At 38.8% G+C, this 15,406-nt stretch overlaps 1 protein-coding gene across 1 annotated transcript in view; it reads right to left on the bottom strand.

Annotated features, from left to right (window-relative positions):
• Window positions 1–13,593, bottom strand: part of spen (spen family transcriptional repressor) — a 43,334-nt gene extending 29,741 nt beyond the window's left edge. The window contains 3 exon segments of the mRNA XM_056448632.1: window positions 5,803–6,429; window positions 9,842–10,162; window positions 13,367–13,593. Of these exon segments, the coding sequence (XP_056304607.1) occupies window positions 5,803–6,429; window positions 9,842–10,162; window positions 13,367–13,449 (1,031 nt within the window). The 5' untranslated portion in view covers window positions 13,450–13,593.
• Between the last annotated feature and the right edge of the window lie 1,813 nt (window positions 13,594–15,406).

The following is a 15,406-nucleotide window of genomic DNA, read 5'->3' as shown; positions in this document are numbered from 1 at the left end:
CATACAGTTCTCATTTTCCATTTGTTGATCCTTACATCTTTTTTTACGCCTTGCAAATGTAAACCTTTTATATCATGTGTTGTAATCTACATTTCTTTTGCAAACTCAGGAAGATAATGTTATGTTATCTAGCTGGTGAACAGACAAGAAGGTATATTTGAAATTGCAAAAATAAAGTGAAAGTATCAGATACAGAGTGAGTTGTAAAAACAGTTTGAATCAAATGCTATCATTTTCCAAAAATGTGTTGAAGAACTTAGAGTCCCAATGTAAATGTATAATATCTAGTTTGTTCCAACTATTTTGCTAAATAATCTGCTTGACATAAAACCTGATATTTAAATGCAATAATTAATATTAAATTTAAATAAAAAAAAACTAAAATAAAAAAACGAAAAATATTGTTTTCAGGTGATGATCGGGGTGTGCTAACTTAATGAATTGACTCAATTAAAATGTCTTCACATCAGATATCAGTTTCGTGCTACAGAGCACATTGTTTCTGCAGTTATGACACCTCTGTCTCAATATACTGTACAACGTGACATACAGTAACCTCAAATATTACTCAATGGTAAAGTTACACTCATGAGACATTGCACTTATTCATAATGACAAAAATATGTTGGTTGCATGTGCTTTAAAGCCTTGGCTGGTTTAAATTTTAATTTGCGTGTTATTAGCCAATTTTTCCCCCACCGCATACACCTGAAGTGTACAAACAGCAAAGCCTGTCAAACAGCCCCTAATTACAGGACTTGGTTATATTTTATGTCTGATCATGCTAACCACGTATTATTTACATAGAAACACACTTGTTTATGTCTAAAGTGAAAGCAAACAGATAAAGTCTGAGTGAAATTAAAATTGACAATGTTTATTCTGCTAGCTCACATTAGGTTTCAAAATAATTGTTTCTTCGATGTACCACAATGCAGAGCCAGATGATCGTCAATGTCCATGATTTCATTCCTAGGGAGGAAATGAAAGCTGAAAAGCTCTATCTCTGCTTCTCTCTTTCTCTGTTGACCTTTGACCTGCTGGTGTTAGTGAGGTAAGGTTTTCTCTCCTCTCCAGGCTGTTACAGCAATACTTGTGGATCCAGACACAAGCGTGTCTGCAGAGCAAGTTCTCTACACCACGTCTATCATGGATCAGCTGTGATAACCATGGCTGTTCTTCAGTGTCTACGTTACTTCACGCCTTCAGACACCACCACGTGATCATTACGTGTCGGCATTGTCTTCTGAGGCGCAAGTCATTTATTAAATAAAAGATTCATGCAGCTTCTCCACTATGCTACCTGAATTGTGCCCAGGCGCATTTCCCGGTTCGTTTGAGTGTTCTGAATTGGGCTCAGGTGCGGTTCAGTTAGTCGGCCCTGGCCCGGTTGGAAGAGGTGTGCCAGAGCATGGTTCACTTGGGCTTTGGCGCGGTATGCTTGTAATGTGAGTGCATAGCGCGCCTGAGCCTGAAACTGAAGACAAGACTTTCAGGGATTCATTTGGATTTATTAATCATTCTATCTATTCAATGATTGCAAACTGTCGTAGTTTATTAAAGACGCAAACCCCTCGCTGCATCTTCAGCAAATCTCCTAATACTTGCAGCACGAGGACTTTTATGATAATTTCTGAGCGTCAAAATTGACTGATCTGTTTGGCTAAATATTTAACTGCGCGTCACTGCATATCGAACAACTAAAATGATATAACGAAAGAAATTTCCACTGTGCTGAGCGAGAGCCCTTCTCTTCTGTTAAACTGAAGAACGCATCATCGATGATGTAAGCGTGCTTCTGCTCAAATGCAATGTGAGTGCAGGTAGTCAGGGCAGAGGGAAGTGAGGACAAGCATGCTTCAGCACGGTTCTAGGCAACGGTTCTAGGTTCTAGTACGCCCTTAAAACATGCTTGTTTGTCATACAAATTCGTAATAATGACAAAATAATGGCAGCTATACTGCTATTGCAGCTGGTGTATTCTGAGAAATTTCCTTACCCCTTGAATTCGAGTGTGGTCCTTAAAAATCTCTGTTTGAAGGGGTATCTACCCCTTCCCCTTAGCCCTATACCCTCAAGCTAAAGAGAATTAGAACAACCCTACCCCTTCACGTGAACGCGCAAAATGAGGAGTAGGGGTAAGGGGAAGGGCTAAGGGGTAGAGTTGGGATTGGGCCTTAATATTTGGCGCCAGTTAATCAGGAAGTGACGATTTTGTTCTCTTTGAGCTGGTAAAATTAAAGGCACAGTTCATATATCTGACTGCTTGTATTAAAAGACAAAATAGACTGATTTCACATGGCCGCCATTTTAAACAGCGAAATCGAGGCTGCGGTGTGAAGAAAACCGCAAGTATCGCCCGAGTCACACAGGAATGTTGCAAGGTGCTGTATATCTTATCAGTGAAAAGAAAGTGACATAAATTTGTAATTTCAGCACCTTCCGAGTGTCCCGAAGGTCCGTTCTGAATGGAAAGTGAAAATAAAAGGGGTATAAGACCTCTTTTTCAGATAAGTTAAGGGAAATGGCACTAGTAAGCTAACGTTTTCTTTTCCAAACACACATTTTAGATGCCATTCATCAAACTCAAGTTAATGAACTGATTTTTTCACTATATTAGACTTCCACTATATTAGACTAAGTCACGATACAGTATTTCGGTACTGAATTTTAAAAAACACGTAAATTTCCCGCTAACATTTAAGCACTGTTGATGGTGTTCTTAAACAGCGCTGATTTACCATTGTGTTAAGGTGCTCAACAGAAATTACTGTAATTGGCCATGAAGGTCAACAGTTCACCGCACTTCACCGATGTTTACCGAGCGCAAACACAGATGAGTGATCCGCTGAGGAATTGACTGATCTTCACGGCTTTAAAATGCTCCAATGTCCATCTATCTGTGTTTGAAAGACCGGTGAACTGATAAACTTCACAGCCAATCACTGTCCTTTCTGTTGAACACTGGTAAATACTATGGCAAATCAGTGCTGTTTATGAACCCCCATTAGTGGGGAATGGATGTTTTGAAAACTGTAGTACCGGGACAACACTATTACAGACAATACAAGGGTGTGCTACAGAGGACTGCATTGTTTAATCGCTCACCGGGTTATAGGCTGAAGCAGGGAAGCGTCCTCACGGTGTTTACCTAATGCCATAAACTGAAGCCTTGGAGGACACTTAAGTGTATTGCTCTTAAAGAGATTGTGATGTTGTTTAATGACTAATATGCTTTTAATTGTTTAAATTAAACATGATGTTTACACCATACCTGCATTTTGAAATTGTGGCAACAGCTGGAGGTTTGTAGTACACAGCATATTGTTGCAATGTTTACAGTGTTGACCCTATACTTCCGGGTTTCTTCCACCGCAGCCTCGCTTTCTTGCATTTTAAAATGGCGGCCCGTGAAATAAGCGTATTGTGTTCTTTTGTTGTGAAGTCAAAAATAAAATTGTGTGGTAAGCATTGTCAATGCATCGTGATATCGAAATTAACCAAACTGTGAGACCAGGTAGGTTCACAGTAGGCTTGGGCGGTATCCAAATTTTTATACCATCAAACCTCCTCCCTATTTTACCTCGGTGTATGGTATTACCATGCATAATTTAAAAAATTATGATGCAAGGTGCAGACAGCGTCACCAAACTGTTGGCTTGTGCCTAAACCATTCAGAAACTGAATACTGTATATGCGACCTTAGGTTCGCGGTCACCTGTTTGTCTTGTTCGTATTAGACATCTGCGTGGGACGCTCTCTCTCATTCACACACAAACACATACACATTCAGCATCACTCGCTCGGGAGCGATATTGTTAGACCGTGCGCCTGCTCCCGTTCGTATTTACCAGGTCCCCCTTCTCGTTTGGTCGAAACCGAAAATACTTCCAAACTGCAGAGGTTGAGTTCTTTTTCGAGACCTGGTCACTTGGTGCGCGACTCGCCATCTTACCTCACCTCTTTCTCTCATCTCCACGCTGTCCCGTGATGGCAATTACGCATACGCATTTTTAGGCATTAAATTAATAATATTTATTATTTAATACTTGTCTCCTATTTAGGTGCATTGTTTTTTATGATTGTATAATGGTATTGAAACTGACACCGTTGCTATTATTAGATCCGGCGGTATACCATATTACCACCCAACCCTAGTTCACAGCCCTAGCTTACACTGTCATTCTTAAAATGAATGAATCTGTGCAAGTTAATCCACCCAAAATAACCTGTTTTGGTAATCCTTAATCAAAGTCTGACTGTTTGCAATATTCTTAATCACATTCTTGTCGCTACTTTGCTATGAGGGAATGAAGCTCAAAAAGGAAGCCCCGCCCCACTAAATATTCCATTTCAGTTGGAAGTACATCAATAATATACTTAAATAAAATAAAGGTCTCAGCAATTTCGGTTCATGTGGACTTTAAGAACAAAACAGATGTTTGATGGTGAGTGCAGGTCTTAAAATGATGTCAGACTAATACAATAAACATGCCGTCACTATTTATTAGGGGTGTAACGGATCACAACATTGGAACACACATTTTTTTAAACTTGTAGATTAATCCTATTTTGGTAACAATCACAGAGAGAGATCTCCTCTCACGTCATTCAAATGACATTTATGAAAACATTTAGGCTTTCCTGTAAAATATAATGATGGAAGAAGTTGTGGTAGGTTATTCAGGATGTGGTGGGTTCTTAGGTTATTAAAGGCGTTTTCTGTCACTACTTGTTTTAGCCTGCATTATTGCATTCCGCTGCACGAATAATCTTTAAGAGATCAGGATCTCAATACAACAACATAAAATATAAATATGGTAATTTGCATTTGTTTATTAATCCTTCGAATCGCTGCATTCAAATCCGTGTTTAAAAAACACAAAAACCATGAAAGATTCAGCCTTTAGTCTTTTGAGTCAGATATGAAGTTACAAGTAGTCAAATAACACAGAAGTACTGGGATAACGGTTCATAGTTTAGATATAACCACTGATGTTCATGGTAAAGATTAAAAATGACTGTCTTATGCATTTAACTTGATGCTCAAAAATGAAAGTTGTAGGCAGAAATTACATTATTTAACCAATAGGTTTAAAACAACTTGACCCAACCTTTGGGTCAACCTTCACTTTGTTAATAAAGCAAAAAAAACATTTATTTTAAAATTCATTTGTTTTTTAAAAGCTACTGCTAAATACACCTGCTGTACCCAAAGAAATAAACCAATGTTTGTTTTATTTGTGTATTTTGCATATTTGTAATATAATTCTTTGGTATCATTAAAAAATATATATAAAAAGAGTTTTATCTTCACCTACTTTGGCTGTTTTGTTCGCCCACTTTGTTGCTTTATTTGTTTTTTTTTTATAAGAAAATTGGTTTGGCTGTAAAACTCAGATACACTTGAAAAATAATAAAACAAATGTTACAAAAAATCTTGCTAAAATCATGAATATACATGATATATTTGTTCATACTACCCATCACTAGGTGAAGAAAAAAAATTTTTTTTTTTTGGGGGGGGGGGGGGGGGGGGGGGGCGGTAGGGTACTTAAATATATCCCAGAAATAATAGAAATTTAGATTTATGCGTTTATCTCTTGGCTTTTTTTCGGACAATTCCTCCTCAGTATTCCTTCCCAAAATGAACATGAACGGGATTTGATTTATTTCCCCTTCAAAAGGTGACCGTTATTACAACAACAACAACAAATAAAATTGTTGAACTCTTAACTTACTTCTCCATATTTTACCATTATAGATATGCTAATTGATATGCACATGCTTTATTGTGCTCACCTGCCACTGCCACTGCTGCTGGTACTGCTGATAGAGTCTGAGCTGGAGGAGCGACTGCGAGATCCTGAGCCACTGCGGGAGCGTGCCGGTCGCGCTGCCTGACTTTGCAACCTCTGTGGTGATGGATTGTGTGACTGCGAAGAGTGTGGTGATCTACTGCGACTGTGGTGGTATGTCCTTTCCCCACGTCTGCCTCTTTCTTCTCTGAATAAATCCCGATGAACCACACTGGCAAGTGTGAAGGCTTCACGGGCACGGGGCTCATAGCGAGTCTCTGTAGTCTCAAAACGACTGGGGCTCCGGCTTCGTGAACCATAATAGACAATTCCTCCTGGTGTGGAGCCACCACTGCCTACTCCAGCAGCACTGCTACTGCCTCCACCAGCACCACTGCTTCCTGCAACATTCCCTGCAACACCAACACTGCCCACAGATGAGCTTCCTCCGATGCTGCCACTGGCTGAACTGGCACTCCCACTGGCTCCACTGAGGGCCCGGTCCCTAGAGTCTCTGTAATAATCGCTCTCATAGTGACGCTGGCGATCAAAACTAGTGCTGTTGCTGCTGCTACGCTCATGGTGTCCATAGGCACTGTGATCGTAAGAGCGTTCCCGGCCATCCGAAGTCCTACATGACAAGAAAAGGGATGGAGGATGGCAAAGAAAAATGGAAAGAATGAAATGAATGTTATTTTCCATCCCTGATAGGTTTACGAGTCAAGTGACATGCGTTGAAGAGGTGATTTAATCAAAACATAGACTGCAGGTGCATGTTGGAAAGATGCTTCCTTATAATTTTTTCTTTTATTGCAGCATTCAATACAAACATTCATATCAAGTCAAGACAACTCAGAAGGTTGTTTAGGCTCTTTTATTGACATTTAATTTTTGTATTTATGATATCAAACTAAATCAATATTGAAAACCTAGGAGAAACAAATATATACCATGGTCAGTCACATTCCAAGTTACACAGGGTACAAAGGCAGAAACTACCATTTAATTTACTTTTTCTGTCTTTGTCAAAGCATAAAACTATTTACTTTGTGTTTTGTAGTGAGAAGCTGCAATTCCAGTACTCGGTACATTTTTTAGATGACCAATTGGATGGAGCTAATTTATTCTTTTACCATGCAAATAATAATGGGGGTGTTTTTCGTTTGTTTGTTTGTTAGTTAATTACGAATTCTAAACAACCTACTTCTGTCCTATGATAGCGTGATACATTTGGGCCTCGTTTGGCGAATTAATTACCTAACAGGAATAAGGTTTCATGAATACAAAGGAGTCCTTCTCAAAGAATAAAATCAAAGCCACAGGCTATAAAAACTCATTATTATTTTCCTCGAATAAAGGTCTTTTGCAATAATACACTCCAACATAATTTGTTCAGGTCAGGCAGTAGAATAATGATTTGTATTTTGAGCGATCCTACACCACGCTTTAAGGAATAAACTCTTGCAGAAAGGGAATGAGTATAGGAGACACTACACGAAACTTAAAGATTAAGATTTCAGTAAACCTTTAATATAAAATACAAATCTTACAATTTTGAGTGGGATATTTTTTAATTGCGGAGGAAAACAAATAATTATACTTATATATTGGGAACCCTTACTTTGTAAGAGAGCCACCAATAGTTACAATTATCATTAATATATAATATATGGTTCCTTAGCAATATAAATAATTGTGCATTAGCTATTTATATTGTAAGTACTTCCAATTAATAGAGGTTAAAATAAGAGCTGGCTGACAGACCTAGTTAATTTGTTGGCTTTCCATCAAAAAAAGATGCTTTTATTTAGTGAAGGTCAGCTGTGTAACTTGATTGTGATCAACCTTTACAGTAAATATAGTCAACTCCTGCAATTTTTACAAGAACTGACAAACAGTGGTGACACATTGCATCACAACACTCCACAGCTCATTTGCCATCTCCATTTCCATAGAGCTGTTATGTGTTTGGTCAGCTTTGCTGTAGTTAAAGTCATTTGAACCTTTTGCTCTTAATATGTCTCGAACACTATTCGAATTATTTCACGTAGGTAAAGCAGAGAGGCAAAAAGCCAGGGAGTGTGAAAGAGAGTGAGAATCAGGAAAGGGACAGCAAAGTGAGGTAAATTTCTGAAAATGCCAACAAGCTACTAAAAACAGCCTGTTTAACAGCTACAACTGTTAGTGGGAGATGGAAAAAAGACAGGGGATCAAACTAGGGGTTAGAGAACAGCTAATATACACAGGGCAGAACATACCAACCTTTTCAGACAGCGGAAACTCGACCTACAATTCCAAATACAATTTAGGGAGACAGAACTTTGTGAGCAAAAAAGGGGATTAAAAATGTAGAATGTAAAAATGGTAAGAAAAAAAAAATCAACGAAGTAATCCTTAGCTTTCAGGATCCAACATATTAGTTTGGCCAAAGAAATCCATGCTTCTTAAAAAAAAGAAAAAGTCAATATCGATATGGAAAAAGCTTATGGAGGTAAAAGTCTGGAGGTAGATTGTCCATCTCAAGTTCAGTGCAAAAAAAAATCTCTATCAGATCAAAAACAGGCTGTAGAAAAATAGTCCAAAAATAAAATAAATCCATAAGATGGTTCTTGACTTGCATTAATTCTCTTCTTTATTTTTATTAGTCCATTAAAACAAAAATGTCTCTGGAGAAGATATGAAATACTGTTCTGATGTGCCACTGAGCTTTTAAATCCTTCTTTAGCAAGTTAAAAAACAAAACTATGTTTTTATATTTGAATCTTCTTAGTCACATTTTTATGGCTGAAAATGTTCATTTCAGAGATATCCCACCAGAATGCAGCAATATTCTTATCACAGTGACATTAATAATCCAAGTCAACTCTGAAAACATTGGGTGTTTGACAGATGTTTTACAAATCCCAGTGGAATCTTTATTGATGTTTGGAAGAAAAAAAAAAGAGATCAATAATCCATTGGCATTGAAATAGTCCATTAGGAGAAACCGACTTTCTTCTTAATTGTAGTGTATCCACAGTCTGCTATAGTTCCTGTTCCTTAATGGGACTTTGTAATCCAATGGCATATTTCATATCCATTGTGAGAAGTCTTCAACCTCACAGCAGTACCTCCATTCCTTGCTTTGGACGCAAAAATCTGTTCATTCTACAGTAAGTTAGATGATGCGCTATGTTAAATCCACCCTTTTTCTTTGGAGTTTGCAAAAAAAAAGCAAAAATGAACTTAAATGGTCTGGAAATAAGTAATGAATAAATAAAGAGATTTGCTCACTGTGTTTCTGTCACATTCTACCATGTTGACCAATGGCAGAAGTCTCCCTTGGAATTAACAACAAACCCCTATCATCACAATCCAGAACAAAAAAAAGAAAAGAAACTGAAGTGATAGAAAATCCTTGTCATTTGGGTAGTATTAATCCAGTGTGATTAAGAATCCAGAGAATACCATCCAGAGTGCTCCAGATCATGGAAGGGAAAGAACTGATCTTAAACCACCCATTTCAATAATCCAATTACCAATCAATGGGTCTTAATTGATCAACACTGTAATTGTGTTACAATAACAGAGCAAAAACACATGTAGTAAGACATTAATCCACCTTGGGCGGTACAGTACTCCACAATCGGGCAATTCCAGGTAAGGCCATGGTCATAGATTCACTCTGAGTTCCAGAAATCCCAGAATAATTTGATATCCGAAACATGCCCTGGATTCTCTTCGCAGTGATATCCAATTCTGAGAGAATCCCCATGCAGAGGTACGCTAAGCTCTACATAACGATTATGAATTTTGGTGCATGTTCACCATGCTTTCACAAACTTCATAACTGGCACGCTTTACACGGTGAGTGATGACGGACCTCAACCATCAAAGCGTGATGCCCAAATTACTACCCTCCAGTGTGTTCTCTTAATTTCCCATATGTCCCCCGCCCCAAAACAATAAATTAGCCCAATTAATGACGGAAATAATTGGGAGGGAGAGATGAGTTACAAGAAACGAATGGTCTCCCTGCCTTCAGAAAAACTATGTCCACTTACCCGTCTAGTCTGCGTTCAAAGCGTCCCTCTCTGCTGTGAAGTGACACAGAGGGCCCATACACAGGGCCCCCTGCCCCCCTTGTGAACCCTGAAACATCCCGCCCACGAGTGGCTATGGACAGGCTATCATCCAGGCCTCGAGCTGCACTGGGAATAGTTCCTGGTTCATTGTAATCGGTGCGTAGGTCCCTGTCTCCCATCTTGTTGATAGAATTATGAGCTTTCTGAGCACTCTTAATGTCCACAAAATCCACAAAAGCTGCCACTCCACCTTCCGATCCACGTTTAGGAAGAACCTTGACACTCTCCACTCGTCCATACCTGAAAAAAAAAGAGCACAAAAAGCTTTAACTATTTAGCCATAACTAACGGCGTACTCACACTATGTACAGTTGCCTTGAACCGGGCCAAAGCATGCTTGTCCCCCCTCCCGTCTCCCCTTGACAGCCCACACTCACATTACATTCAGGCCTGAGCACGCTTACGTCATCGATGATGCGCCGTTCAGTTTAAAATGCGCTCTTGCTCAACACAGTGAAGATTTCTTTATATTGTTTTAGTCATTTGGGATGCAGTGACACGCAGTCAAATATTTCGCGAAACAGATCAGCCACTTTTGATGCTCATAAACAATCATAAAGTCATCGTGCTGCAGGAATTAGGAGGTTTGTTGAAGATGCAGCTGTCGTTCAGTGAGGAATTTGTGTCTTTAATAAACTACGACAGTTTGCGTTCATTAACAAGTAAGAATGACTAATAAATCCATATTAAGCAGTGCCTTAAAATCACGTCTCGTCTTCAGTTTTGGGCTCAGGCGCGCTTTACACTACACTACAAGCGTAAAGTGACCTGCCCAAGTGAACTGCGCTCTGGCACACCTCTTCCAACCAGGCCAGAGTCGGTCAACTGAACCGTGCCTGAGCCCGATTCAGAGCACTCACACTTCTCAAACGATCCCGGAAACGGGCCTGGGCACGGTTCGGATTGCATAGTGCGAGTACACCCTTAATAAACTGCATATTTGCAGTCAACTATGTTGAAAAAAAAAACATCTCGTATACTGGCAATCTGCAAAGGTCGGAATAGATGGTGCAAAAGCCTGAGTGAAAACAAACCTTCATGCCAGTCATTTGTGCATTATGTAAATAAGGCTATTCAAATAAAAACAGCCTGTCTTCTGCATCATCTCTCAAAGATGTTGCACCGTATGACTATAATAAACCATATGCCAGTAATGCCTCCCTTCATTTGACTATGTCCAATAAACAGAAAACAAATATCAGATTTTGATGATCTGTGCCTGGTGCACCAATGCATTGCAAAATAACTAGAGCAGCCTTTTTCTTCAGAGTGATTGTATCAAATCTATATAATTCGAATGTCATGTTTTTTTTCTTAACTGTCATACTATCCTCTCTACCTAATCACTATGTTTCATAAAATTACATCCCTTCTACCTTTTTGCCTGTAGAAACCGTGACATATAGTGCTTGTATAAACTACATATGCACTTATTAAACATTAATTTGCTGTCAATCATCACAAGAATAAACAAAACATATGTAAATGAACGTCAGGCGTTCATGAGGGTTAAAACAACACTTGGTTTGCAAACTATAAACAATAGGCATTCAAATTGTGCTCTAGGTGAGCAGCTGTCTGACACACCAGTTCTCACACTCACAACACAATCTCCGTCGCCATTTTACAAACCTATTCACACTGCTTATTCATTCTCCCGTCCCCCATCTTCAATAAGTACCTCTACCGCACTGACCTGAGCTTTGACAGTCACCGTACACAAATCACTTCGGTATACTTAAATATGTCCCATTTCATTTTAGAAATATTGATTTGTGCGGTTATCTCTTGTATTTCTCGGACAACAATTCCTCCTTTATTTTTTCTTCCTAAAATGAACATGAGCGGGATTTAATTTAGTTCCCGTTCAAAGGGCGACCGTTATTACAACAATTCAAAGCTAAATGGACAGGCATTTGAACAAAAGGCTGCCGTTGAGACAACAAAGCGGTAGCTTCAAAATTAATTATTTACTCAATCTTTATTGTAGGTTCTTATATTAGCGTACCTCCTGTGTGCTCGACTAGCAAAGTAATACCTTAGGACAATGAGGTATGTTCAGTAAACTTAAGTCCGAACATCTGCATTAATGAGGCACATATCTTACAAAAATGCCATTACAATGAGTTTGGTCACACCTGCATTTTTAAACGCTAACGTTACCTTGGGGTGTTTGTGCGTACGTGTAGGTAATAAATGTGGTCAATAATGAAAGTCAAGACTATTAAGGGAATTTCGTACACAATACACGTTGTTTCTATGCAGATTTACAGATAAGCATACTATCTTAATGCTTTAGAAAGCACGAAGTTGAGTGATAATATGCAGTTTACATTTTGCGACGATGTAAACAATCCGACGATTGAGATTTGTTCAATATTGTCGCTTTCAGTGGCTATTTAAGAATGCGGGTAAAGTTTAGACATGTATATAGCCCAACGTTATATATACTGTGTGATAATATATCTTTAAGATAATATAAATATAAACAATCATCCAGCCAGTTCATTTAGGTACTATACAATACTGCGATGTCACTACTGGGATCCATCTCGCCACACTGTTTTTCTGACGTTAGATTACAGATTTACACAATTTATTTTCTAGAAACCGTGCAATTATGACTTGGTTCTTCATTCTACTCATGAACTATGTGACTTTTGAGTGAATTCAACACCTGAATCCAAGGGTTTGGAATTATGATAAAACTCTCCAGCATGCGAGTAACGTTAGACATGGCTGGCTTTCTAGCTGTTTTTAACACTGAGAAAATCTAAAATCATTTTTAATACCACGATTTGTGAGTATGAGTTATTAATCTCACCACCACACAAACTTCTGACAACTTAAACGTCAGGTTGAAGTAAACTCTCGCCACATGTTTACAGACAATCATAAATTGCATTAAAGTTTATTTTATTTATAGAAGTCCACACTGGTATTGTTTGACTCCTTGAAGATGCAGGAGACGGTCACCGCTCTCCTGACATTCATGACATCTGAGCTGAATGCTCAAAACAACACCCAATGTATAATGCCTTTTAGTGGACACCATATAGCTAAGTTACTTCAACTAGCGTGCAGCCATCGAGCAATAGATTTTTTTTGTGCCTTTAAGTAGTGCTGCTGACATCTGGGATGCAAATTAAAGAAAGCTGAAGCCAACAATTTTCAGCAACACAAGTAACGTGCTTGTATGCGACCCTACGTGCTAATTAGCAACCTAGCGACGACTGCGACTCTAGAAAGCTAACGTTAACTCACTAGCCAGCGTATGTTAAGTCAGCCAAAACAAGCCAACTCCATAGCAGCGTTCCTGCGAAAGTTTCCCCACACATTTACGTTGTTCAACTCTACACCGGTGTGCTGCTATTGTTTTCGCCCAATCCCTTGAAGAAAGCACATTGCTGTATGTTGCCTTGCTCTCAGCAAATCGACACTTACCGTTTGAAGTGCTCGATAATTTTTTCCTCTCGTACATTTTCTGGTAAATTTCCCACCCATAAATGTCTGGTTTCCCGGACCATACTGCGTGGTGGTGTCCCCCGGTCATACAGAATATTTTACTGCGTTAAATCCGACTGAATGTGTTAGGATGAGGCGAGTAGTTCCTCTGACTCGACACTACGTTGGACCCGCTTGCACTTGAAAGCTGTGTTGACTACGAGCGCCTGAACCTTGCTGTCGAGGAGCGCGCTCTGGTTCATGACGAGATCGCGCATATGCAATGAGCAGCACCCGGAATACCACATGGATCAAATCGGACAAGACATGTTTCATTGTACATCAATTTAAATGTTAAAGCTGCACATCCTTTGGATTGTTTCACAGGTAAAGGTTGAAAGGTAAAAACTCAGATTGCAGTTTAACATTTTCCAGGCTATTTAAAAAATGACTTTTAAAAGCAAGTTACTAATAGTTTCTGGGGTGTTACAATGAGGTTTACCACAAACTGTAATCACGAGTCAGTGGCTGGACGGTGTTGACAGTAGTAATACCTTTAATACTGCTGCTTTGTATACGTTTGCACATCCATTTGTTTTCCCTACATCCATGTGGAGACCGTGTTTGACATGTTACTTGCGAGTTAAAACAATACGTCACGAGAGCCTCTATTGTTAGATAAACTATTTATTTAGGCATGATTGAATTAGCTGAGCGATTCTCTCAATACAAGCCCCGCCTTTGTGGGAGATAAATAGCCTACAGTAGTCAACATTTGAAGTGGATCAAAAAGATTTTTAAAAATCATTTTAAGACAAGAATTGGTATTGTCCAATAGTTGAGGACATCTTTGATGAAGGGTTTTGATCCATTTGATTACTATAGTTAAATATCTTTTTCATAACTACAGCGATAAGAACGATTACGTTTACATGGATATAAAAAAAGACAGGCATCCGGGTCAATGCAAGCTTAATTATTAATAATAACAGTACAGCCTGCTGACACAAAGATCAACAGTTCGTATTTTAAATAAGATAAGGATTATCATTCCACATATTGTGGTGATCAATAATGCATTAAAGCAAAAGATAGAAAGACAATCCAAAACAAGTTTGTATTAAAACCAGCATTTGAGTGTTTTCCAGCTATGCACGAGGCGTGTGATTTGATTCACGCATGCGCCAGAATGCGGCAAAACAGGGACCGCAATGGATGAATCGCGCTTGCGCTTTACACGCCCACACAGAGTTTTGACAAAGAGCAATTACAACCCCTCTGACTGGCAGAAAATTCTGGAACTTGTACTGAGGTGGATATGCTTCTCAAGCTGGATCTTGAGCAAGCCACAATATCTTCAGATTCAGTTTTGAGTCTTCACAGGATTTATACATGGACTTTCTGGATCTTCCTAAATCCTTAATATTTATGGAATAGAAGTAATAAAATGTAATTCTTTTGGGATTGGATTTGGGATTGGTTGCACACTGGAAATACAAATGCGCATTTAGGCCAAAACCGTATTGTTGCATGTTACAATAAATGAATCCCCTGGATACTCGGACACCAATTGTTCTTTTTTTTCCTCTTAATCAACTCGAGACGGTGTGGCAAACGTCTACGGACATGAAGGCATTTATTGCTTCATTAAATTGTTAAAACACGTTTAATTTATGTATTCAAACGTGGAATCGACGGGATTGTAAACAAAATATCGACAGAATATGGAATGTTTATGAAAGAAATTGTCCATGTTTAGTATGAGCGCCTTTAACGCATGAAAACATCCTGGAGCAGAACAAATGCACCGTGGAGAATAAAACACGTACCTCTTAAATACCAGAGAGATTTATGCGTCATAAACAAAACACACACTTGTTCTTCTTGAATGTTCAGTTGGTCTTTTTGGCGCCAGTTATCGAAAGAATGTTCTCTGAAATATGACGCCATTTTGAGCATAACCCAGTGTAGACAAAACCCAGCAAGCACAACAAAAGAAATAAGAGCATTGCGGCCATTTTGTTTCCAATGTAGCTATTT

Source organism: Danio aesculapii, chromosome 23 (genome assembly GCF_903798145.1).
Source record: "Danio aesculapii chromosome 23, fDanAes4.1, whole genome shotgun sequence".
NCBI classification, from domain to species: domain Eukaryota; kingdom Metazoa; phylum Chordata; class Actinopteri; order Cypriniformes; family Danionidae; genus Danio; species Danio aesculapii.
Note: the sequence above shows the minus strand (reverse complement) of the source record. Positions and strands in the feature narration are given on the sequence as shown.